Source organism: Solanum lycopersicum, chromosome 4 (genome assembly GCF_036512215.1).
Source record: "Solanum lycopersicum chromosome 4, SLM_r2.1".
NCBI classification, from domain to species: Eukaryota; Viridiplantae; Streptophyta; class Magnoliopsida; order Solanales; family Solanaceae; genus Solanum; species Solanum lycopersicum.
Genome location: NC_090803.1, coordinates 55,905,845 through 55,930,272, shown reverse-complemented (window position 1 = coordinate 55,930,272; position 24,428 = coordinate 55,905,845). Strand labels below are relative to the sequence as shown.

Below are 24,428 nucleotides of genomic sequence, written 5' to 3'. Positions count from 1 at the left end.
CTCTTTATTAATATCAATATTTATTTCTGTTAAAAATTATTTTTGTTATGGTGAATACAATAAAAAATAAATATGTTTAATAGACTTTAGAATACTCAATAATGAGAGAATAAGAATATAAAGAGGAATAAAAAAGGTAAAATGTTAAGAATAATAATGTGAATTTATGATAATTGCCAAGATATAAATTAGTCAACAACATAAGTAGTCACCTAAGAGAAAGAACGTTATAATTGACTACACGCTATTTCATTTCTCAATTATTACAACGATATACACATTAAATAGAGTAAAAGAATTACTATTTATATTTTCTATCCAAAAAATTCTTTAGAAAAAATTGAGGGGTCCTAAAAAATTTGATATCCCAAGCAGTTGTTTTATTGGTCTTATGATCGAGATGACCTTGATAATTTCATCCTGAAAACATTTGTTATAATTTAGATAAATATGAAAGGGATAGGAGTGTGGCATGGTGGATTGAAGGACGAGGAGAACACAATTAATATGGAAAGTCACATATGAAACTTTTTTTTTTCATTTTTATTAAGGAAGTAATTTTTTCTAGTCGTAGGAACTTATTTTTCTAAAGAAAATGTTATAACAATTTTATTGACCAGCCGAACATGATTTTTAAAAAAAATAAAAGTACTAATTTCCTCTAAACCGAACACATCATATGAATTTTGAGTTCGTCTCCTATCACAACTTGTTTAATTTCCTCAATTTGAAATTTGTTATTTATAATTACTAATTAATCTTTTAACACATATAACGATATTTGAGTTAACGTTATTGTGTGTTCGAACGAATTGATAGCATATTTAGAATTTTGAGAAGATAAATGCATTATTACGAAAAGGTTTATTTAAACTATTAATTTGTCCGACTTGACCTTTAGATTGTTACCACCAAACTTAAATCAATTTTCTTGTAGGAATTTCCAATGTAACAAACTTGAAAATTTGAAAGATATTAAAATGTCAAAAGTGTTATGAACAACCATTTAAAGAGATATCACCCAATTTTAGAAAGAAAGAAAAAACTAAATAAATATAAGATTTAAGTTTATAACCTCACTTAGAGAGAGGTACACTTAATCATCATGATATTATACGATATTTTAAGTACGAGAACATATGTCCATATTTACATATTTTTTTAAAAGTATAACGAGAAGCATGAATTCACGTAAAACTAAAGCAAAGTCTCCCAAAGATATGCCCTCTGGCCAGTAATCACTAAAGCACTCTATGTTTGACTAGGTACATTGTTGAATAGACTCAAATTTAAAATAACAAGTGTTACCACTTCCCACACATGATAGGAATCTATCTTACTAATAATAATTAGTATATAAGTAGTTGGTGTTTAAGGTTACATAACTCAATATAATTCACCTACATTAATATTTTCTTCATCACAACTAGCAACCAAAAGAAAAAAAATGATAGAGTGGCTAGACATTTACAAGGTTATTGAAGCTATGATGCCACTTTATTTGGCATTAGGTCTTGGTTATGGTTCTGTAAAATGGTGGCACAAACTTAGTGCTGAACATTGTGATGCTATAAATAGGTTAAACTACTTTTTTGTTCTTCCTTTTTTCACATTTGACTTCATTTCACAAGTAAATCCCTATAAAATGAACTACCTCTTCATTTGTGGTGACCTTATTGCCAAAGCCATCATTGGTTTTTTTCTAACTTTGTGGGCTAATTTTTATAGCAAAGGGAACCTTTCTTGGTCCATAACAACATTCTCATTTTGTAGTTTAACTAATGCACTTGTTATGGGAATTCCTGTAATGAATGCTGTGAGTCCTCAAGTTGGTGTTGACTTAGTGATTCAATCATTGGCAATTCAATTTCTCATTTGGTCTATAATTATACAATTTATGATGGAATTCAAAAATGCCAAAGATGAGATTATGGCTTGTGAGGGTGCTAATCAAGATTTAGAAGGAAATAATAATGCAAGCAAAAATACAACACCATCTTTGGGGTCAGTAATGACAATTGTATGGACTAAGCTTTCCAAGAATCCCAACTTTTATGCTTGTTTTCTAGGCATTATGTGGTCTCTCGTAGCTGACAGGTACGTGTTCAACTGAATTTCGTTTCGAATTGATTATACGTATCCAACAAGATTTTGAAATTATAGATTATAACAAATCACTGTCTATTTTAAATCTCGAATTCGTCTCTCTTTAATTTTAGGTGGCATTTCGGACTGCCGAATATTGTGAAGGAATGCATATCAATAATGTCAAAGGCAGGAAGTGGCATTGGAATGTTTACTATTGGTGAGATTTCAAGACTTAATATGTATAATTCATCTAACCTATTTAAATAGGCTTCGAGCCATGAGACAGAAAAAATAAATCTTGAATCGAACTCAACTCTAAAAAGAGATCAAAAAATTGTTCAAAACCATATAAATAGTTCATGTTTCCCTCTCTTAGCCAATATAGGACATCAACATACACTCTACACAGCTAAGACTGAATATCTAGAATGTGGAGAATATAAAATTGAAGGACACAAGAGGAGAGTACATCAAAAATATTGAATTAGAATAAGCCTGAATCTAATACTACACAAAATAAATGAATATGTGATCTAACTTAACCTCAAAACCTAAACACTTATAAAGAAAGAATTATCCAAACTACTTAGTGTGACCCAAGGAAAACATTCTTATAGAATACATTTTACATATTGCATATTATTAATATTATATCATAAAATAAATATAAATTTGATGGTCCATAAATGCAGGGGTATTTGTGGCAATGCAACAGAAAATAATGGCTGGTGGGACAGGTGTCATAATATTTGGACTATTTTTGAGGTTTTTTATAGGACCAGCTACCATGACTATAGGATCATTCCTAGTAGGTTTACATGGCAATGTTTTTAGAGCTTCCATACTTCAGGTAATTTTATCCGCGTGTTTTCTATCCTCTTCAAATTATACTGAATATATTATTATTAATATTATTTTAAAAAATAATATTATTTTTAGAGAATATAAAATGTATCGGTATGGTCTAAATAAAATTAATTATTATTTTCTTTGTCTCAATTTTATGTTCAGTACGTATGTGAAAGTCAAATTTAATATATGTTTGAGTTTAGATTCTCTAAATATTTAAAACTATAATTTACTATTTGATATCTGTACGGAAAATATCTAATGAATATTTAAAATATTTTTGGAAAAAGTTATTTAAATCCCTAAAATTGTTTTCATGTGAAAATTTAGAATCTTAGATGGTGGAAGTATTACTTATTTTTTAAAAAAAATTATGTATATATTCGAATCGTCGTAACTATTTTACTTGATAGTAATTTAGTTTCTTGTTTCCAATTTTATCTTTTTCAAAGTTTTAGTTCATTAGTGACAACTACACACACTATTTTACTTTTACAGAAAATAAATACTAGTGATTAATGTTAGATCAATTCTAAAAAATATGTAATTTGAATAGACCATGTGTTCATGGATATCACTAATTAAAATTTACGCATATTTTAATTATTATCAAACTAGTCAACTACTTAAAATAACACATATTTTAATTATTATTATTATATTTTATGATTGAAGGCAGCATTACCCCCTGGCATAGCCTCCTTTGTTTTGGCAAAAGAATATGGAGTTCACCCTGAGATTGTTAGCGCTGTGTAAGTTATTTCATTCATAATTAATTTCTTCTTAATATTTATCATCTTATATTATAGTTTTTTTTCTCCTATTTACTTTCAATTCATATCCATTTGGAATAATATAAAGGATAAAATTTAGGAATCACATAGTTTTAACATAAAATTATAATGTATCTCTTTTTAATTTGTAATTACATTAATTCCTTAAAAGGTAAAATAAACGGATATATAATATGTAGCTCGAATATATTAAAGAGTATCTAAAATACATTATAATATAAACTATATACATAATATATAGCTCAAATACATTATAAAATAAAACTGGATACATATTATGTAGCTTAAATACATTAAGAGCATGTTTGGCTCAGCTTAAAAGCTGGTCAAACTGACTTAAAAGCTGGTTTTTGACTTATTTAGCTGTTTGGCAATACTCAAAATAACTTATTTTAAGTTAAAAAAAACTTATTTTAAGCCAAAAGTTAAAAGCTGGGGTAGGGGTGCCTTTTTTTTAGCTTATAAGTTGTTTTAAGTTGACCACATTTTTATTTTTTTGCTCTTAATATTTTTATACAATCTCCAAATTACCCATATAACCCTAACATTTCTTTGTTCCATTTTTCCCTTTTCACGTTTGACATAACAACTTCAGCACTTTTATCCAAACGCATAACTGCTTATTTTAAAAATAAGTTCAGCACTTTTAAAAGTACTTTTTTAAAGCTGCTTTTATTAAGCCCATCCAAACGGGTACTGGCTCGAATTTATTAATCTGTAGCTCGAATACATTAAAAATAAGTGATTTTAGAAATTTTTAGAAATAGCAAAAGGTATTGAAAATAAGGAAAATATAAGACGTATATTTCAATAATTTCTCCATAATATAATATGTATATTAGAGGAAAAATTAGTCACTTATATCAAATCACACCTAAAAAAATATGAAATTAGCTACGAAATTTGTGGGATAATCCCTAACTAATGTATCGCTAAAAAACTCCTACATTATTGATTTTTTTTATGATTTGTAGCTAACACGTAGCTAAATGAGATCAGCATTGTCTTTTGGTTGTTCAGTTATGAAATTTTATTTGTTACTAATTTCTTATTTTCTAAAAGTATCATTAATTTAAATAATTTATTGGCTTCAATCTATAAAAATACAAAATTTTACTAAAGTAAATGATATTGTAAAAGAATACACTTTCACCATACCAAATGGATTTTTTTCTTCTTCATTTTTTTTCCTTCTAATTTTCTGATTATTAAGACTAATGTATGTGAATTTTTTTAATTTCAGGGTAATTATTGGCATTCTGGTGTCACTTCCCATTATGATTGCTTATTATGCAATTTCAGAGCTTACACATTGATCCCATTTACAATTTACTGACCCACAATTAGTCAATTAATGACTTAATTACTCCTAGTTATCTTAATAGTATTTCTTTTTTCAGTTTCTTGTAATCTAGGCTCCTGTATTATTCTTTGTTTTGGGGTCACAAAGTTGACCATATATAAAGGAATTGTTAATGTAACATTTTAATATTAATAAAATTATATCATATGTTATATTATATATCATGTTATGTTCGTTGTAGCCATTATATTTGTGTCTCTTTAGTATTATCAATTATGGAAGAATGTGGTCATTAGTAATCAGTAACTCTTTACTCTTCATTTCACTCGTTAACCTTTATAACCTATAAGCCATGTATTTACCAATTTACGAGTTATTATCCTCCTATTCATTGCAATGAAGAATTTCTTACCTATACATAGTCTTTGTACCAAGTACACAAGAAATGCGCAACAAGAAATAGATATGTAAAAGAGTGAGAAAAGATGAGAAGTATTATATTGAAATTAGTGTAGTGAAAGAAAGAGTCGAGACAAAGAATAATATTTCAAGTCTTCAACTAATTTACTATATACATATAATTATATGTTGAAGGAACGTGTTCTTTTTTGTGAAACTTTGAACTCTTGAGCTAATTTTGAGTTGTACAACGTTGTTTGACCATTATATTCTGGAGGGGATAAATAAAAAGTGATACTTCTAGATAGATATAGATTATGCCGCAATAAACTTAAGTTAGATATACACACTCCTCCGAAATTAAAGATGACTTCTCTCTACCTTAATCTACAAATAAAAGATGACTTTTGAAAATGTTTAGACTAGATCTCTTATGAATCAATTTGGGCTACACAACAGTCCATATTTGATGGACAAAATGAGTTGGGTTGAGCTAATAAATAAGGATAAATTAGCGAAACACATATTTTTTATTTTATTTATTTTTATTGTTCTCTATTATTTTTAAAAATTTCCAAATTTTTTTATTTGTTTATTGTATTTAAGCTGCATATTAATGTATTTGAATCAGTATTTAATATATTAGAGTTATCTATTATGTATTCGAACTAGTTTTTAATGTATTCGAGCTACATATTAATGTATTCGAGCTATATATTATGTATTGAAGCTGATTTTTAATGCATCTGAGCTACATATTAATGTATCCGATATATTATTTAATGTATCCAAACTACATATTAATGTATTCGAGCTATATATTATGTATTGAAGCTGATTTTTAATGCATCTGAGCTACATATTAATGTATCCGATATATTATTTAATGTATCCAAACTACATATTAATGTATTCGAGCTATATATTATGTATTGAAGCTGATTTTTAATGCATCTGAGCTACATATTAATGTATCCGATATATTATTTAATGTATCCAAACTACATATTAATGTATTCGAGCTATATATTATGTATTGGAGCTGATTTTTAATGCATCGGAGCTACATATTAATGTATCCGATATATTATTTAATGTATCCAAACTACATATTAATGTATCCGGGCTTCAATTGTTGTATCCGATTCTTTTAATTTTTAAGGATTTAATGTAAATAGAAACTTATTAAGAATAGATTTTAATTTCATACTAAAACTACAAAATTTGGATAATTTACACAAATAAATAATTGAGTCAATACTCCATTCAAATTTGGACCAGTTTTGATTTAATGGGATAATTTTATGAGACAATTAGTCAAATCAAAATTTAACTATTACTTCAACTAAATTTTGTCACTATTTCCAAACAACATAAATGTGAAAAATCACTAATTCCAAAAGACCTTATCATCACTAAATTGAGCATCAATTGTGTAATCTAAACTACTTCGACTATATAGATACATGTTTTTCCCAATGAAAAATATATATATATATATATATATATATATATATATATATATATATAAATATCCTCTCATATTGTGAATATTTGAAATTACAAGAGGACCTTTTTTTTTATTAAAAAAAAAAATCAACATGAATTTATACATCACTAATATAATCTTTTTATTTTTCTTTATCTTGTCCTTGAATGAAGTAGTTGGTACAACAAACTCTTCAAAGGGTCCTTTAACTCGTTATCAAGAATGGGTTGTTAGTGCCCTCCCTAATGGTACTGATCCTTTATTTCTTCATTGTTGGTCCTCAGAAGATGATTTAGGAACTCATTTTCTTCAACCTAATCCTGAAGGTTTTCATTGGCATTTTCGCGAAAATATTTCGCAATCAACTAAGTTCAAGTGTGAATTTGTTTGGATTAACAAGAACATAGCATTTTATGTCTTTGATAAACACTTATCACACAAGTGTAAAGGTCGTGGTAATATATGTTATTGGTTGGTTATAGAAACTGGCTTCTATTTTGCAAATTATGTAAACCCTTTTCCAAAAGACTTAGAACTTATGTATACATGGTGATATAATATATATGATTATTATTATTAGTATAAAATATACCAAATATCAAATACTAATGTGTCTTGTTAAATGTTTTTTTTCTTCTTTTGATACATGCAATTCATTACATGTTAGGAGTATTTACTAACATTGATTCATTTTAAACTCACAAGATTTAAATGTGACTATATGTGTTTTGGTTTTATTATGATCACTTAAATGGTTGTGATTTCACATATACTGATTCAACTTTTATTTTTAAGTATTGAAGTTATTAAATTACTTTTTTGTAATTAAAAGTCACTTAGGGTTGTTCACTGTTTTATTCCAATTTGTTTGGCTTGATTTGGAGTATAGGGAGAAAAATGACTATTGTTTGTACGTTTCGAGGAATTTGAATATAATTTTTTGGCTAAAGTCATCAGCGGCCCCTTAAAGTTGTCCGCATAATTCACTTAGACACTTCAACTAATATTAGTATCAATTGAACATTTTTACCTATATAATAATTGTTTCTATTAGACATTTTTTTATAATCAACAAAAAATGTGAAGAGTGTGCGATACACTTGCGGTGACCATGACTAATGAAAAAAAAATATTTGGCATTGGGCCCGAAAATTATAAAAAAACACACATTTAATATCTAATTTTTTTTTTTAAAGAAAAATTGTCAACCTATTCTACCCCACCTTACCCACCCCACCCCAACCCCCTTTCATCTTCATCTTCATTTTCTTCCCCAAAACACATTCTTTCTCAAATTACAAAATCTTATTCTTTTCAAATAACTTCAAGATTAATTTTTTTTTTTCATACTAAGAGTGAAGATGAAAGAAAATTTTGTTGGCGGTTATTCAACTCTACATCGATGACAAAATGAAATCGATAGCTCCAAAATTATTTCTTTCAAATTCTTTTATATCATTTTTGATAAATTTAATGACCACATATGAATTTGAGTAAGAATCTTTGTTCGAAAATTGTGATAAATATCGGCTAACTATTTTTATACGTAAAAATCATTTATCTTTTTTCATCTTCTTCATACTTAATCCTTGTTTTTTTGAGATTTGAAATAAATCATACGAAGACTTTCTTTCAAATCTGAATCTTTATAGTTGATTTTCATTTATCTTCATATTTGGAAGATATAATTTTTTTGTATATAAAAAAAGAAAAAAAAACAGTGTTGAAGCTAAAATGAAGAAAGTTTTATAAACTAAACTATGAAGAAGATGATAGAAAGGGAGTGGTTCTTTTTTGAAAAAAAGGTCTAAATAAAGAAGAAAATATTTTTTAAGTTAATTATAATGCCAAGTGTCAATAAAAAAGAAAAAATGTAAAAAAATAAAATAAAAAAGACACTATTTTAAGTCTTTTCACGCGCTTCAGGAAAGTGCAATACACATTTTTTGTCATATCAACATTTTGTGTCTAATAGGTACATGTTTTGAACAATTTAGGTGTTCAATAGGTACAAGTCTCAGTTGACGTGTCTAAGTGAATTATGCGGACAACTTTGAGGGGCGGTATATGACTTAAGCCAAAAAAATTTCAATTATTTTGAAATAAACTTATATATTTAGAAATTACCTAATAAGTGTTATAAGTCACGCTAGCTAACAAATCAAACTATTTTGTAAGTACATGAACAATTGTGGTTAATAAAAATATCCTTTGATTATTCAAATTAGGGGTGTTAAAAATGGGCCTAAATATAAGTAAACTGTTCATAATTTTAAGCGTTGGGTTCAAGATAATTTGAGTTGAGTTCAATCTCATCTCATTCAAGTCTTAACTCATAATCTCATATTAAGAGAATCCTCAATTGAGCACAATTTAATTTTCAATTTCAATTTATTTTAAAACTCTTTATTTACATTGATGTAATAAATGTTCGTATATTGAAGATGTGAATAACTATCTATTTTATATCTTTTAAACTATCTATCCATTTATAACTGTTTACTACTTAAATCACAAAAATATTTTCTCACTATCTATTCAATTTAAGATGCTCACTAATGAACTCAAGCTAATAAGTCACACAATCAACTCCTAAATATCTTTTCATCAGTATATATTATTATTATTATTATTATTATTATTGTTAGTTCATATTATATTTTACTAAGAGTGGAAAACTTAAAAGGGCGAAGTTGAATTACCACTTTATTTCTATATTAAATTAAAAATAATAAAACATCTAATTAATTAAAATATATTTAATAATATTATATTATATTAAATTGTTAAAAGTGGAATATTCATTTTCGTACGTTACAGAATATTTTGTGCAGTCAAACTGTTATTCATTGCAATTTGTGACTTTTTATATTCGAAAGAAGTGAATAGGTATTTTATTAATTTATTTATTTTCCAAACTAAATTAGATGGCTTATTCCTCCTTAGCCTCTTGGGCTTATCCATGCTAATTATGATTACTGAAAGTTATTATAATAGTTGTATCATAAAATATTATAAATTGAGTTTCACCAAATTTGCAAAAACTAAAGAAAAAACCAAGACATTCCATGCACACGAATTTTGAAAGTGTCAAAGATCTAAATATAGACGTAATGATACTTGTATTTTTTTACCAAAATAAATTAGTCTCAACTATTTTGACGAAAGAAAAACAAAAAACAGTAAAAAAACACGAACAAGATAATGCAGAAAAACTAATTCTTCTATTAAAATTCTCAAAATCTGATCGACACGTGTACAAGTCATTAAATACAAAAGTACGAAATTAAGAAACAAATATAAGTTGTTTCGCAAATATAACAGAGTGTAAGAAAAGGGAAAAGAGAATTTGTCGAATGGCAAGCAACTACCTCTTCAACTCTTTGACGAGCTCGAGATCTAGGGGCGGAGCGAGCATACTGTTAGGGGGTTCATTCGCACCCCCTTCGATGAAGAATATTACTAGTTATACATGATTAAAATTATTTTTTATGTATATATAGTAGATATCGAACCCCCTCCAATTAGTTCGTGTGTTTACTTCTTCAGATTTCGAACCTCCGTATAAAAAATTCTAACTCTGCCACTGTGACGAGATCAATAAAATGAGAAAGAGATTACATGGGCTGGATCCGGAACCTACATAAGTGTAGAAGCAAGGGTGAGTACCAATGACACTATACCCAGCAAACAACCTACTAAACAAACACTACAACAAAAATGACACCATCAGCGACATTTAATTCTTAATTGCCGCTAAACATGTATTTTTAGCGGCAATTGTCACTCTTTGTATATGTCCCTAAAGCGTTTAGCGACATTGGTTTTAGCATTTAACTAATGCCGGTAAAGATGTTAGCACTTTTTATTAGTGTCAATATTTAATGCCGCTAAAAGTTGTATTTGTTGTAGTGAAATCAACTAAGTAGAAATCGAATACCCTTTACACTATAATTGAACCTCCTCAAACTACAACCTGCACATAAATCAGCCCAACCTAACAATTCTAAATACACGATTTACAGACCCAATATTCACAATTCAAACTTCACAAATCAACAACCGAACAAGTGAAATAAGTTCATCTCAATGACAAGTAGTTTAACAATTACATCAATCATAATCCACAAATGTCACACAAAAGCATTAAGTTGATTAAGTCATAATGATCATAACTAGCCGCAATTATTTTCCATCGGCTTTACAACTTTCACCGGTAAAGACTTCGACATGATAACATTCGACGACAAGGACCTCGGCATAATAAGACTCACCTGCAAGGATCTCGGAATAAGAACACTCATTAGTAAAGACCTTGACATAATAACATTCGCTGGCAAAAATCTTGACATTATAACTATCACATGTCTCATCACGGTGTTCATCGATCAAAGCACACAAGCAATATCACACCATATAAAAGAGACAACGATTTACACAATTTAAGTCCATATTCACGCTTTTAAGAATTTTATCAATAAATTAATAAGGATCACATTGAGGCAATTCTCATCATCATGTTCAACAGATAGGTCTTTTTTTCATTTCAATCCATTTTTATTCATGTAGATGTAACAAGTGGACAATTTAACTCTTCACCTCATTCTCATTACTCTCAACACACAAGCAAAGAAGGAAGCATACAAATTCAACTAGAATATAAGGTATAGAAAGTCATTTGCCTCAAATCAATCAACAATCACTCCAATAGTTGAATCTTCCCCTTCCAAATCACTTCTGAAGCCACACAATCTATAAATAAGCATATATTCACAATCACTTTTCAGAAACAATATCCACAACAATTCTCTTTAAATTTGGATCATTCAACATAATACCTAACGCCAAAAATAAGGTTTGAATTCTAAACTTAATACTTGAAAACGTTACTTAAGGCTTTAGAAACTCATTAGGGAAAATCATTTTGAAATAGGATTTACCCAACCTATCTAGCACTAAAATCCCTTTAAAATTCGCCACCAAGTTTCCCTTAACAATGGTGAAATGAGATTTAAACCCCGAAATTTGTAAGCCAAACCTAGGATTTGCTTAAGCGAACCTCGCTAAAAATGCAGGTTTCGCTTCTCTTAAAATTAAAAAGAAAAAGAAAAATAGATAATACTTTTGTCAACTCTTAATTGTCATGTTGCGCTTTTTAAAAGTTAATTTTATTAATTTTTTAAGTTAAATTAGATCACATTAATTCGATACTTTAAATAAATTTTTTAAAATATTCATTAACTATACGAAAAGTATTAGAAATGTTTATTTTCTTTTTGCATATTATGATGAAAAATTATATTATAAAATATTAAATAATTTTATTATATTCGACTCTTAAAAAAAGAAACTATAACAATTAGGAGTGGACGAAATTAATAACAATGAACTAAAAAGTGGGAGTAATAAAAGTTCTTTTCCCTTCCCCCTCCCTTTCCATCTTTATATTCGTACTTCTTGCTGCCTCAGGCAGTCGAAATCGATTGCGAAGATTTATCGTCTTCTCCAGAGCCTGTAACGGCAAATATAATTCACCCCTTTAATCTATTTTCTGCTGTAAACCTAAAAAGACTATAGATTTTAGCTCATATGTGGTGTTGTGCAAAATCAAGAAGTTTGGTTATGGTGTTGAATCTTCAATATTAATCTAAAAAAAAGAATAGGCTTTCCTGATTTATTGAATAGAATACAAGTTTCTGAATAACCCCTTCAATGGCGGGAATAGCTATATTATTGGATCTACTGAAGAAAAATCCAAGCTTTAATGGTCAAACCCTTCATTCTTATGGTATTTTCTCAGCCAAGTTGGCAACCACAGCTGCTGCTGCTTCTGTTGCTGCTAGTTACCCTTTTGCTTCTAGGGCTTTTTTTGGGTATGCGATATACACTCTTCAGTCTTTACAATGTGTTATGTTAGTTGCTATGTTTTCTTATTCTTAGTACTTGGATTTGCTACATGACCATGAGTTAGTGATAAGGCATACACTATGGGGATGGTGAGAGGAGATATATTTTACATCCCAGAGGGGCTATAATTGGAGATACCATTCTTTCTGGTACAGAAGTTCCTATAAAAATGGGAAATGCCCTACCTTTGAGTGCGGTTTGAACTATTGATTTACGTAATTTGAAATAAAAAATTTTGTTTACGACGAAACCTAGAAATCGATCACTGATCCAATTTGAGTACCTCTGCAGGATAGACCTCTATCCTCTTCAGACTCCACTTAGTGGGATTCTATTGGTTATGTTGTTGTTGCTGTTGCTGCTTATACTTCATGCTGTCACTGTATGTGAATAACTAGACATTTTAGAGGAGTGACATTAGATTGGATTTGGTGATGTTCTGAGTCTTATAGTTGTTTTTGGGCAGTGGTTTTGTGAAGTAAATCCAAATTCTTTTACGTTTCATGGGTTGAGTTCGAATATTTTGAATTTGGATTGTCAATGTGGAATTTGTTTTTAAGTTCACTCCTGTTTCCACCGGATGAAAACATGATGGTTATGGAAATAATGTTAGTTATGATGTTATTTGTGATTGTATTCCTTGATTATATGGCTCTATCCATGGTTCAATTTGTGGAGGCTACCTTTTGTTGTAGAACTCTTGCTGGTTTGCCTTGTTAGGGACTTTTACGTAGTGAGTGAATGTCAAGATCAAATCTTTTGTGTATGTTTATTCTTGAAAACCAATAAATCCCAAGGTCTAATGGTTTACGAATCCAAACTCAGCGGATATTGAGCCTGCGTCTCTATCCTTCTCCACCTAAGCACTAGGCTCCTGCAACTGCGCCTAACCAACACATCACGCATTCCACACTTATCACTAGACCAAAGCCTTATAGCAATCCTTTTGTATGTGGACTCAGGAGTCGGGAGTTTGTTGATTGTGTGCCCTTTTTCTCAATGACATAGATTTTGGTTAAAGAGTATTATTAGTTATGATGTCATATGTTGTTGCATATCTTAATAGTGATTCTCTATTCAGAGTTCAATTAGTGCCAGTGTTGTTGCTAGTTCAGCCTCCAACTCCAATATTTCTTCAACATTCACCTATAATGTGAATATGTATCGTGTGTGCACTTATATGCATTCGCATGCATTCTTTTCCAACCGTAGGAGAATCTATAGAAAGATAGAGCGGCCTTTTTTGGGTGGAAAATTCACTATGTTGTGTTCTGAGCTAATATTGGAGAAGTTCATAGTTTGTGTTTCTTTACAGAATCCAGAGTCCTTTTGATTGGTAAGCAAGAACTTTAGCCCTGAGGTTTTCACTCATACATAATGTAGCAAAAAACATTTCATATATGGTTATTTGAACTAACACATAGAAAATCCCATGTGATGCGGTGACAACCCTATACAATAAATTTAATGCTGCAGAAAATAAGCAGCACTAGGACTTACTATTGTGGAGGTGTATCTCTCCATATTCTCATTATTAATGTTTTGTTGCCAGTCTCCTAAACCGTTGAGCCAATTTCCTTCCTTCTATCCATGGATGTCTCCCTTGTTTTGTCACATTTTTTTCTATGATGTTCACCACTTAGAATCCCTGAACGGTTGAAATTTTGTTGTCGGCATTGATTTTGTGTGCATATGGATGGCTGCAATGGCTGTACTATTTCTTCCACACCTTTAGTCTATTCTCCTCCTAGGAACAATAGTCTATATTATCTCTTTCCTTGTCAATTCTATCTGAAAATGACTTACTATTCAGAGTGTTAGTTCCATGAGTAGTCCCCACCATAACTCACAACAACCTTTCTTATTATTTGGGTGTTCAATACATTGGTCATCTGACCTTGCTGACCCACTAGAATTTCTACATTTTTTCTGTTATAAGATGTTGAAACTTTTAAAAAAAAATAATCAAGTGGTGTTTGGGCTAGCTTGCCTGCACCTTCATTGTCTACTGGGAAGCCAAGGTAATCCTGCCCACCAAGTGCTGTAGTTGGGAGTCTCACCTTGGGATCTCTAGGTTGGTTTCCCATTTCTCTACTGCTATAACATCTCCTTTGTGACTAATACAGTTAAATCCTATCAGGTTCCATCCCAAGAAAAGAAGAGGATTCTTGGCCAAATGGTGGAAATGATCCTTTATCTGCCAATTTTTTATTTTTTTATTTGGGCAAGGGAAACCCTCCTCCTTCACTAGATTCAACTCTTTCTTAATAAAATCATCCTCTTATCTTTAAAGATTTCCATACGTAAGTTTAATTTAAGGTGGATCTGAAGGATATAGAGGACTCACTGCATGCCTACTGTGTATCAGTTTACTTGGGTTTGACTATTAACTCAACAAGAAATATAATATGATATTTGAACATATATTGCTACTGGTTTAAGGAGGTCTTCTTTATCTATAAGTCTTTTCTGGTTCAAACTCTATTCATTTGTGATGGAATTAATGATAAAATTGACGACTGTAGTTCTCATTAGAGGGATTTTTCATAGCACACTGTAATTCTCATATTAATTGTTTATATATCTGCAAACTGCCAACTACCTGCAAATATCGGTACTTCTAACAAGTCGAAGAGGGTGGGTGTAGCTAGCTAGCTGCTTCTCGGCGGTTTATGTAGTTTAGTTTTTTCCATACTGAAATGGAGACACATGTGTATGGCATTTTTTGTTATGTTTATTCCCATCTTCTGTCATAAAAGAAATAAATGCAACACTTATTCTACTGTCAGCAAAACCTTGACTAGTTGTTTTGACAGTAACGGTGCTGCACGAGTTGCATTTTGCGATGCTGGCACGGGATTTTCTGAAGATTATATATCTACCATACAAAATGAATCAATAATTAACTTGCAGTATGATTCATTGAAGCACAGTACCAAACAATACAACCTTGAGTTAAAACCTTTATTCTCAGCATTCATGTGGAGGAATCTTGCACTGACCTCCTTGAGATCTTTCCTATTATTTTATTTACCTCTTGTGGAGCCTCATACTAACATGGATGAGGACGATGATGATGAAGATTTCTTAAAGGATGCCGAGGAAGATCGCCGTGTCGACTTGGTGACTCCTTTCAAGAAATCAGTGAAACAGATTGGTCGTGAGGTAACATTTGCAAGCCCCTTCCTCCCTCAACCCCTCCATGCAATGCGCTTGTCACTTATGGCTTCATGTTTGGTCCAGTAAAACGAAAACACTGCCTAATATTTTCTTCTCTTTTTTCTCTCTCTGAAATGGTAAGGAAATCTTATACATAAATTAAACCAGCAAGAAGATTGTTCTATAGCCATTGTACAATATTTGCAAATTAGCAAAATAACAAAACAAAGTACCACCACTGATCCTGTAAAGACTCTAGCACCTGTAAAACTATTTCAGCTTCATTTATGTATTCCATTCTACAGAAACAGCATAACAAAAATAAACCAAATGACCTTTATCTGCTGAATGGAGTTAATGGTCTTCAAAACATATTTCTCTCGGTCCAAATAGTCCATGATATGCATGCTGGTCTAGTAGTCCACCATAATAGTTTTTTCTTCCTGACTCACTTTCTGTACGGCACCTCAGCAGATCTCCTGTTGACCTGGGCATAACCCACTGCAAAGCAATCATATTTTTGAGGAGTTGCCACAGTTGGGTGGTAACTTGGCAGTGTAAAAATAAGTGATATCACTGTTTCTCTTCCATGGAGAACATTTGCTAGTTAAAATAATACTTCTCTGTGGAGATTCTCATGTGTAAGATGAACTTCATTTAACGCTACCCATGTGAAGCAAGCAACCTTGAGTGGAGCTCTGGACCTCCAAATTTGTTTCCATGGCCAAGGCTTTTCAGGACTATCCACCTTTGTTAGATCTTTGTAGCACGAACTTACTGAAACAACTCCATTGCTCCTTGGCTTCCATAGAAGGCTATCATTGGTGTTGGATAGCTGCTGATTTGTATTCGAAAGGTTACAAATTCAGCACTTGCCAAACATTGAAATTATAACTACTATATGTAATTTGAACCAGCCAAAATGAGATCTTCTCTCCATTGCCAACTTTGAAATCCAATTTTAAATATGAAATTATGCCACATAAAACTAATACTTTACCAAACAGAAACTCCATGAGGTGTTGTTAACATCTTTGGCACTCCATCCTTGCTTTTGATCTTCTGATAACAACCCCCCCCCCCCCCCCAACAAACATAATTCTGCTAGACCTCCAGAGCCACTCCATTAGCAACCTTTTGTGTGTAATTGTAGGTTTTTAAAACCCCCAATACCGTCTTTGTTGTTGTTAATAACAGTACTGCAAAAGCACCTCCTATCTCTATTTCCTTGCCATATAAAGTTCCTCAATGGAAATGCTCCCAGATGCTTCTCTCAAGAACCTTATCTCTTCTCTTCGTATGGCAGATCACCTTTTCTGGTAACTCTTTGAACCGGAAATCTTTTCTTTTGTCACATCTGGCCAAGCTATCACCTTCTGTGTTCTCCCTCAATTCTTTCGTTTTTTCACTTTTTCAGATTATTTTTTTCTCAGCTCTATACATGGGGGAGATAGGATTTGTTACCATGCTGTATATAAATCTTATGACATCTTTAAGTCAAACGCAAGGCCAGAAACCTGGTTTGAATGGACTGGAGCTGAGCGCAGCAGGAATTTATTAGGAAAGCAACTATTATGTCTTAAAGTACTGAGATGGATAGTTCATGTATTTAATGCAGCATCGAAGGAGAAATGAATGTCATTCAGGAGATGGAAAACAAGTGACAATTTTGCTTATTTTTTTTTTTTGGTAGTCTTGAACACAATAAAATGTTAGGTATATCAGTTTTAATGCAGTACAAAGAAAGAGGGGGTGGGGATGAGTGATTATACCTCTTGAGATTACATTAAATGCTGGATGGACAGCAACAGAAAATTTAAGTTCATTTTGGTCCCAGAAAGGGGTGAGAAAGCAGCAGCTATCAGGCAGCATCATACCAAATCTTATTTTGCTGAAGCCATCAGAAGCAAGAATTGGACAACAGAAGCTACAAAAGGGTAAACATACCAGACCACCAACACCAGAATCGTCATCCCTGTTAGCTCTGTAGTATCATAAGACAACGTGCTCGGCAGATGCTGGGGAAATTATTGTCCACAAGCCAAGAAAACTCCAACTCTGAATGACATCCGGAGCTGGGTGTGCAGAATGTAGAATGTCTCTCATTTAATCAATGTATACCTAATGAATGATTCACAATTTCTTTTTGAGGTTCCATCCAGAAAGGTGGCAGAGCATGTCTTCGAAGGAGAATGGAGATGGAAGAAGTCCAGTTGACTTCTCTGCTTTTTAGCTACAATCTAGTGATATTTTTCATCCAAGACTTGAGGTGCTTGTTTGTGGGGTTAGTATTGTGATGAGTCTGGTATAAAATGCCACAAACTTTAGGTGCTACCTTTGTCTTACCCTACATACATGCCAGAGCTCACAATTTTTAACAAAGAAAGCTCTCTGTAAATATCACAACATCTTCTGGCTGCTGGTTTTTAGTATTTCGACATGAATTTCACTTGGAGAAAAAGTTGAAGTGGTGGACTAGATTGTGAGGCAAATATTTATCAAAATAATCTCCAACTATTATTTTCGTTACTTCTCAAAAAAAGTTCCAAAGAAAGAAATTATTCGAATCTAGTGGGTGTACTGCTGAACATGCATTTCCAGCTTCCCGCTTCTTTTTTTTGGTTTATACTAAAAAAGACTGGAGATGTTAGACTAGGTCTTCCATTCTTATTTCTCATCTTCTACTGCTTGGATAGTTCTCTCTACCAATTAGTTTTGTTGAGCTTAGAGACCGTTTACATGCCATAAGACAACTGCGCAGTATAATCTGGTCCCTTAACTGATTTGTTACATCTGACCTTTTCACGGACCAATGTGTTTTTGTATGAGTAGTTTTCTTTTATTTTGAAAATTACTTTCAATTTAAGCTTCAAATCATGCACTTGCATACTATTCAATGTGAAAGTATATACTGAAAGATCTTGTTTGCTATTAACGTTATGTATCTTCTGGTCAGACTGCTGTTGTAACAACAAGACGTGTCCTGGAAAGATTGGCTGTCCACTATGTTTCACAGCGAATGGCATGGAAGCTTCTAAAAGGTTTTTCTTCTTGTCCGCAAGCTTAAATCTATAGTCCTTGCTGATTGACGTTACGAGACCTAACATTTATCAATTTCTGCAGATGTTCCCAAGTCAGCTGCACGCAAGGCTCAAAGGGGAATGCCTAGTATGATCTATTTTTGCAGTGTCACAAAAACAACGTGCAGAGGTTTAACATTATCTGTTCAATAATCTTCTCTTATGGTTCACCTAGATTAGCCACTATTCTTGATGCTTCACTTCCCACTATCTGATCAGGTCATTTTCTGGGAGTTTTGGCATCATGGTTTGTTCAAGTTGGCATTGATATCTGGCGATTTTTTAAATCTAAACAAGATGACGACACACTTGATGGATCAGAAAAAATGAAGCTTCTGGGAAGGAAGATTTCCATTGTTACTGTCAGATGTAGTGCATCTCTTGTTTTCGCTTCTATAGGAGCAGGGATAGGAGCAATGATATTTCGCCCTACAACTGGCCAGTGGATTGGTAAGCTCACAATATGCTTCTTTTCAGCATCTTTTACTAGATTTAATCAAAATCATAATTTTTTCAGGATGCGCTATTGGAGATGTGGCTGGACCAGTCATTGTAGCCTTTTGCTTTGACAAAGTTCTTCACATGGAACTGTGATGATGTAGAAGCTTTTCCCCCCTCCCGCGCACACACACATACACACAGAAGAAGTGGCAATTCAGTGTTTTTCTTCGACTTAATTGATTCCTTTAGCTCTGGGAATAAATATTCGTCATAGATACATTATGGCATTATGAGTTACTTTTTTCGTATTTATTCATGCTTTCTGGTTCATAACATCATTTTTTCCTATGGATGAACATAGTTGGTCTGGTAAATCTATTGATTCTGCACTGATTTATGATAATGGTAAATGCATACCATCAGCTTAATTCTTTTTGGAATTCTCCGGTCCAACAATGGCCTGTTACAATAGTTTAAGCGTTTAACTGATTTTTTGTGACAACTTTAGGGGAATTTGTCTTTTCCCTTCTTTTAACTTGCAACAATTTCATGTTGGTCTTATTAAGTCATATGCAAGCAATTTGGACCTAAAATTTCCTTGAAAAATACTGTTTGGGTATGTTTGTTATGACGGAAAATGATTTTCGAGAAAATATTATTCTAAAAACTACTATAGAGTTGGGATGGTCGAGGGCAGGATTGGGAGATCCAATAAATTTGAAGTGAAATGTCACTTATATTAACTTATTTTCTTATTTTTATTAGGAAAGTTATTTCTCTGATCTTTAAAAAATCTATTTTTTTTAATAAAAAAAATGTTTTTAAAATATTTTGATCAATCAAATATAAAAAAATATTGTGCAAAATATTTTCTTCCGCACCAAACACATTTATGCTGCAACTCTATTTTTATCTTCAAACAAGAACTGATATGATGATATTTATTTCCTGTCTTCAACTTTGATGGTTTTAATTTTTTCTTTTATTGCTCATTTAATATAATATTTTGACTCAAAGAATTCTCATTTATGATATATAGGCATAAATTTATATAATTTCTGTCCTGCTTGTAGGCTGATTTATGCAATTATCTCTTTTATCTTTTGGTTGTAATGATTTTTTAGAAAATAGTTTAATTTGACCGACTTTATAAAAGAAACTTTGTAAGTTTAATGATTTTATTGATACAAAATCAAGTTAAGTGACTTTTTCAAATAATTTCACATAGTTAAATGACCTTTTGAGATATTTACTCGTTTTTTGAGTTATTGTCAATGTCATATGTATTGCTACTATTGATTAAACCGTTAATTATATAAGTAATAAATATTTTGATCAATTTTCACGTCAGGAACTTTTCCTTTTAATTTTTTTTTCTTATTTGGTTTTCTCTTCTTGTCATTATCCTAGCCAAGTTTTTCATACTATTTTTTTTTAGCCTAGCTTAAAATGTTTGATCTTTTTTTTTCATTAATAATTTAATTATAATATCAAAATTATTGGCGGAGGTTTTTTAGCATTCGAGCAACCTTTTTTATATTTTTTCACATGAGTTTAATTACTTTGCTTGTGCACAACTTTGAGGTCATAAAAATAATAAAAATAGGTATCAATTCGTTTTTAAAAAAAGTAAGCTTAAGATAAGTATATATAAAGACACTTATAGGTATTATATTAATGTGAGATGCTAAAATAACCATCAACAGATAAAATTATAAGTTTCTTATTATCTCCGATAAGATGAAATTTTTTAAATATTACAGCACCATGGAGTCATGAACTTATTTAAATCGTACAAAACTTTTTTTTATATACACACTTCACAATTATATTCTATTAAATGTATATAACAAAATCTTATTTAATTTATCACATTCGCTACTTTAAAAATATTTTTGATACAAGTACTGAACATATATCCATTTCATATTAAAAAACACTCAAACTATTGGAAAATTCTATGATTAAACACTCAAACTATAGGAAAATTCTATGATTAGTTTTTTATGAAATGAAGTCACGTAAATTTAGAGAATCATCCATAAAAATAATATAATATTAAAATCCTAAACATCAAAATGAATGACAAAATGTTCAATGATTGAGAGCTACAATAACCACTAAAATGCATGTATAATTTATAATGGATGAGCTCTAGAGTAATATCAATCATGTGACAAATAAACTAGATATTGTATGTGCTAACTAAAGTGCATACACAATTGGATTGGATAAATCTACCTCTAACTCCAAGAATATATATTTCTTTTTGAATTTTCAAGATCATTTCATAGTACAATTATCCAAAATATCTATTTTTAAAAAATACTTGTCTAAATATGCATATTTTATAAATGTAGTCACCCAGACTAAAATCAAGTAAATAAGGAAATGAAAAGTATAAAATTAGTCATAATCAATGCAAAAAATAATAGCAATAACATATGTTATAATCTTGAGATTTTTAAAAGCCACTAATGACTTCTCCACGTTTTCTATGTTTTCAACATTTGGAGCTTTTTCATATTTAGCCGAAGTCAGGAATTGACAGGATGATCAGTAGATAGTTCATTTAATTTATATTTAAGTTTTTATGTTTTGGAGTTTCTAAAGTTTGTGAGGGAAGAAAACTTAATCCCTATACAAGAATCATGTTCTTGTAAATTTGCCTAAAGAACAAACACAACACAATAAAACAAAGCTTTTAATATCATGGAAACCTTCCTCTCTCAAGGAAAGGAAAAAATCACGCTACAATTTTATTACTTTCAATAAGCACAATTCAAGATTACAACTCGATGATCAAGGAACTGACTGTACTACCTTTATTCTCTTATCGATTAACTATTATAATTAAAGACTTTACTCTCCAAGAAGTCAAACTCATGTTATAATTCTCTCTATCTCTCTCTCATCTCCACTTCTGACTCCCCTACTCCTTGTTACAATCCTCTCGAACTCTCTGTTTTATCTCGTAGAACATACCTCCTAAACGCTAATTCAAGAGAAATCAATGTAACTCTATACTTCAAAAAGAAATTCTAACTCTAGTGATTGTTTCTTTCGTTTTCTTGATCTCCTTGATGATTCAACCTTAGCTGGAATAATTCTCTCAATCTGTGATATGGAGAAGACAACCTTTTCTTTCTTTGGCTTTGTCCTTATAAAGGTTGATTGGACCTTAATGGACTTTTGCAAGGCAATGGTTTTGCTTACCTAGAAAACTAAACTAATCATTTTCTTTGTAGAACTTGTTTGCTTCCTTCCTTTTCTGCCCAGAAGTCTTCTTTATTTTTTCCCTTTCTTTTATTTTGATTGATGTATTGGATACATACACTTTTCCTATTTTGTATTTAAATGAGTGAACTCTTTCCGCCTCTTTATTTTAAGTTTGATATGCATTATGTGAACTTAGTTCATGTACCTCAGAATGTAATTCTAATGATTTTGTTAGCTCTGGAATATCAATTTTAGTCTAGATGGACTTTTGGTTCAAGTCTTGAGGTTTCCAGCCTCATTTCGAGCTACCTTTGGCTTTTTGCAGAATAGAGTTTTGGGTGTGAAACTCAATTTTTATCAAGACAACCTCTATTTGAAGTTTTGACATTCATGTTGAGTTTGGATTTGGTGGAGTAGCATAAGCTTTATTTAATTTCATTAACATTTGGGCATCGGAATATGAATACACATTTGACTGATTAAGACGTCGTCACAAAATTTGAACACTAAATAATTAAGAGGATTTCTTTTATAACATCTAATGCACATAATTTATTTATATTTATATAATAAAAATAATAAAAAATTAAAAATTATTAAAATGAAATCATTATTTGATAAATAAATTGAAACACTTATGCTTACTTGTGATAGTGGTGATCATGGTAATAGTTGTTGTTACTAACTAGTAGTGATGGTGGTGATAACTGTGACGATGAAGGTGATTGGTGTTACAGTGACTGTCATAATGGTAGAGATCGAGAGTGATCTGGTTGAAATAGTGAAGTTGGTTGATATTAGTAGTTAATGGTGTTGATGATGGTGACTGAAGAATGCATGGTGATTGTTAATGCGTTTGGGATAGTTGTAGGAGATGCTAGTTATGGTGATAAGGGTGTTAGCAGTAGAGATATAATGGTGATAGTGACTAATAGCAATAGTGGAGGTGTCAGTGGTGGTGGTAGTGATTGATGAATATATGGTGGTAGTTGGTGGCGACTTTGTTTTGATGATAACATTTATTTATAGTATGAATTGATGGTATTTATCGTTGTGATAGTTGAGGTGGCGGTGGAGTAATGGTGACAGTTAATGTAATTATAATGATGAAGGGGATAAGTGTAGCCGTAGATGACATTAATGGTTAGTAACAGTAGTAGTTGTGATAACAAATTTGTCTAGTGGTAGACGACGATAATGACAGCGATGAAAGTTAGTGATGGTGGCTAATAATTATGGATAGAGCAATGGTATATATTATCTACAACACAATGTCTCTCAATGATATTCAGACTCTATTCAAAATCTTAATGATTAAAATGTATACAAATTAAACCTAAGTGCTTCAAATATTAACAGAAAAAATGTATTTAATGATCGTTTGAACCATTTAGATTCATACCTCCATAAAAAAAAAAAAAAAGAGACCTAATTATTTACTTGCATGTGTTAGAATTTGAGTTAGATCAACCTTTGAGCTTTGTCATTCGGTTAGCTTATTTTTGGATCAAACTTGAATTTGATACACTTAAATCGAAAGTCTTTTGGAAATAATTTCTGTAGCTTCACTAGATAATAGTAAGGTCTCCATATATTATACCTTTTTCTTATTTATAGAATTTTACGGAGTATGTTATTGTTATTTATTACTAAGACCGAGAATATGTTATTTATTATAAATAAAGTCAAATATAATTTTC

General features: G+C 30.9%; 2 protein-coding genes across 2 annotated transcripts; both read left to right on the top strand.

Moving 5' to 3' along the window:
* The first annotated feature begins 1,387 nt into the window (after nucleotides 1-1,387).
* PIN10 (auxin efflux carrier component 10) lies at nucleotides 1,388-5,198 on the top strand. Its single transcript, NM_001247301.2, has 5 exons — nucleotides 1,388-2,097; nucleotides 2,220-2,305; nucleotides 2,781-2,938; nucleotides 3,613-3,689; nucleotides 4,975-5,198. Exons 1-5 carry the CDS (start codon nucleotides 1,448-1,450, stop codon nucleotides 5,045-5,047), a joined length of 1,044 nt encoding a protein of 347 aa, NP_001234230.1. The 5' UTR covers nucleotides 1,388-1,447; the 3' UTR covers nucleotides 5,048-5,198.
* A 7,078-nt stretch (nucleotides 5,199-12,276) lies between these two features.
* On the top strand, nucleotides 12,277-19,949 carry LOC101252170 (uncharacterized). The gene is made up of 6 exons (XM_004237324.5): nucleotides 12,277-12,795; nucleotides 15,646-15,994; nucleotides 18,945-19,029; nucleotides 19,112-19,198; nucleotides 19,288-19,518; nucleotides 19,586-19,949. The coding sequence occupies exons 1-6, from the start codon at nucleotides 12,635-12,637 to the stop codon at nucleotides 19,660-19,662; spliced, it is 990 nt and encodes a 329-aa protein (XP_004237372.1). The 5' UTR covers nucleotides 12,277-12,634; the 3' UTR covers nucleotides 19,663-19,949.
* The last annotated feature ends 4,479 nt before the right edge of the window (nucleotides 19,950-24,428 follow it).

Excerpts from the sequence above, each read along its gene's own strand:
- PIN10 (NM_001247301.2), top strand. The coding sequence starts at position 1,448 with ATGATAGAGTGGCTAGACATTTACAAGGTTATTGAAGCTATGATGCCA. Across the intron at positions 2,939-3,612 it reads TTAGAGCTTCCATACTTCAG|GCAGCATTACCCCCTGGCAT; the intron begins GTAATTTTATCC and ends TTATGATTGAAG. Across the intron at positions 3,690-4,974 it reads CCTGAGATTGTTAGCGCTGT|GGTAATTATTGGCATTCTGG; the intron begins GTAAGTTATTTC and ends TTTTAATTTCAG.
- LOC101252170 (XM_004237324.5), top strand. The coding sequence starts at position 12,635 with ATGGCGGGAATAGCTATATTATTGGATCTACTGAAGAAAAATCCAAGC. Across the intron at positions 15,995-18,944 it reads TGAAACAGATTGGTCGTGAG|ACTGCTGTTGTAACAACAAG; the intron begins GTAACATTTGCA and ends TCTTCTGGTCAG. Across the intron at positions 19,030-19,111 it reads GGCATGGAAGCTTCTAAAAG|ATGTTCCCAAGTCAGCTGCA; the intron begins GTTTTTCTTCTT and ends CAATTTCTGCAG.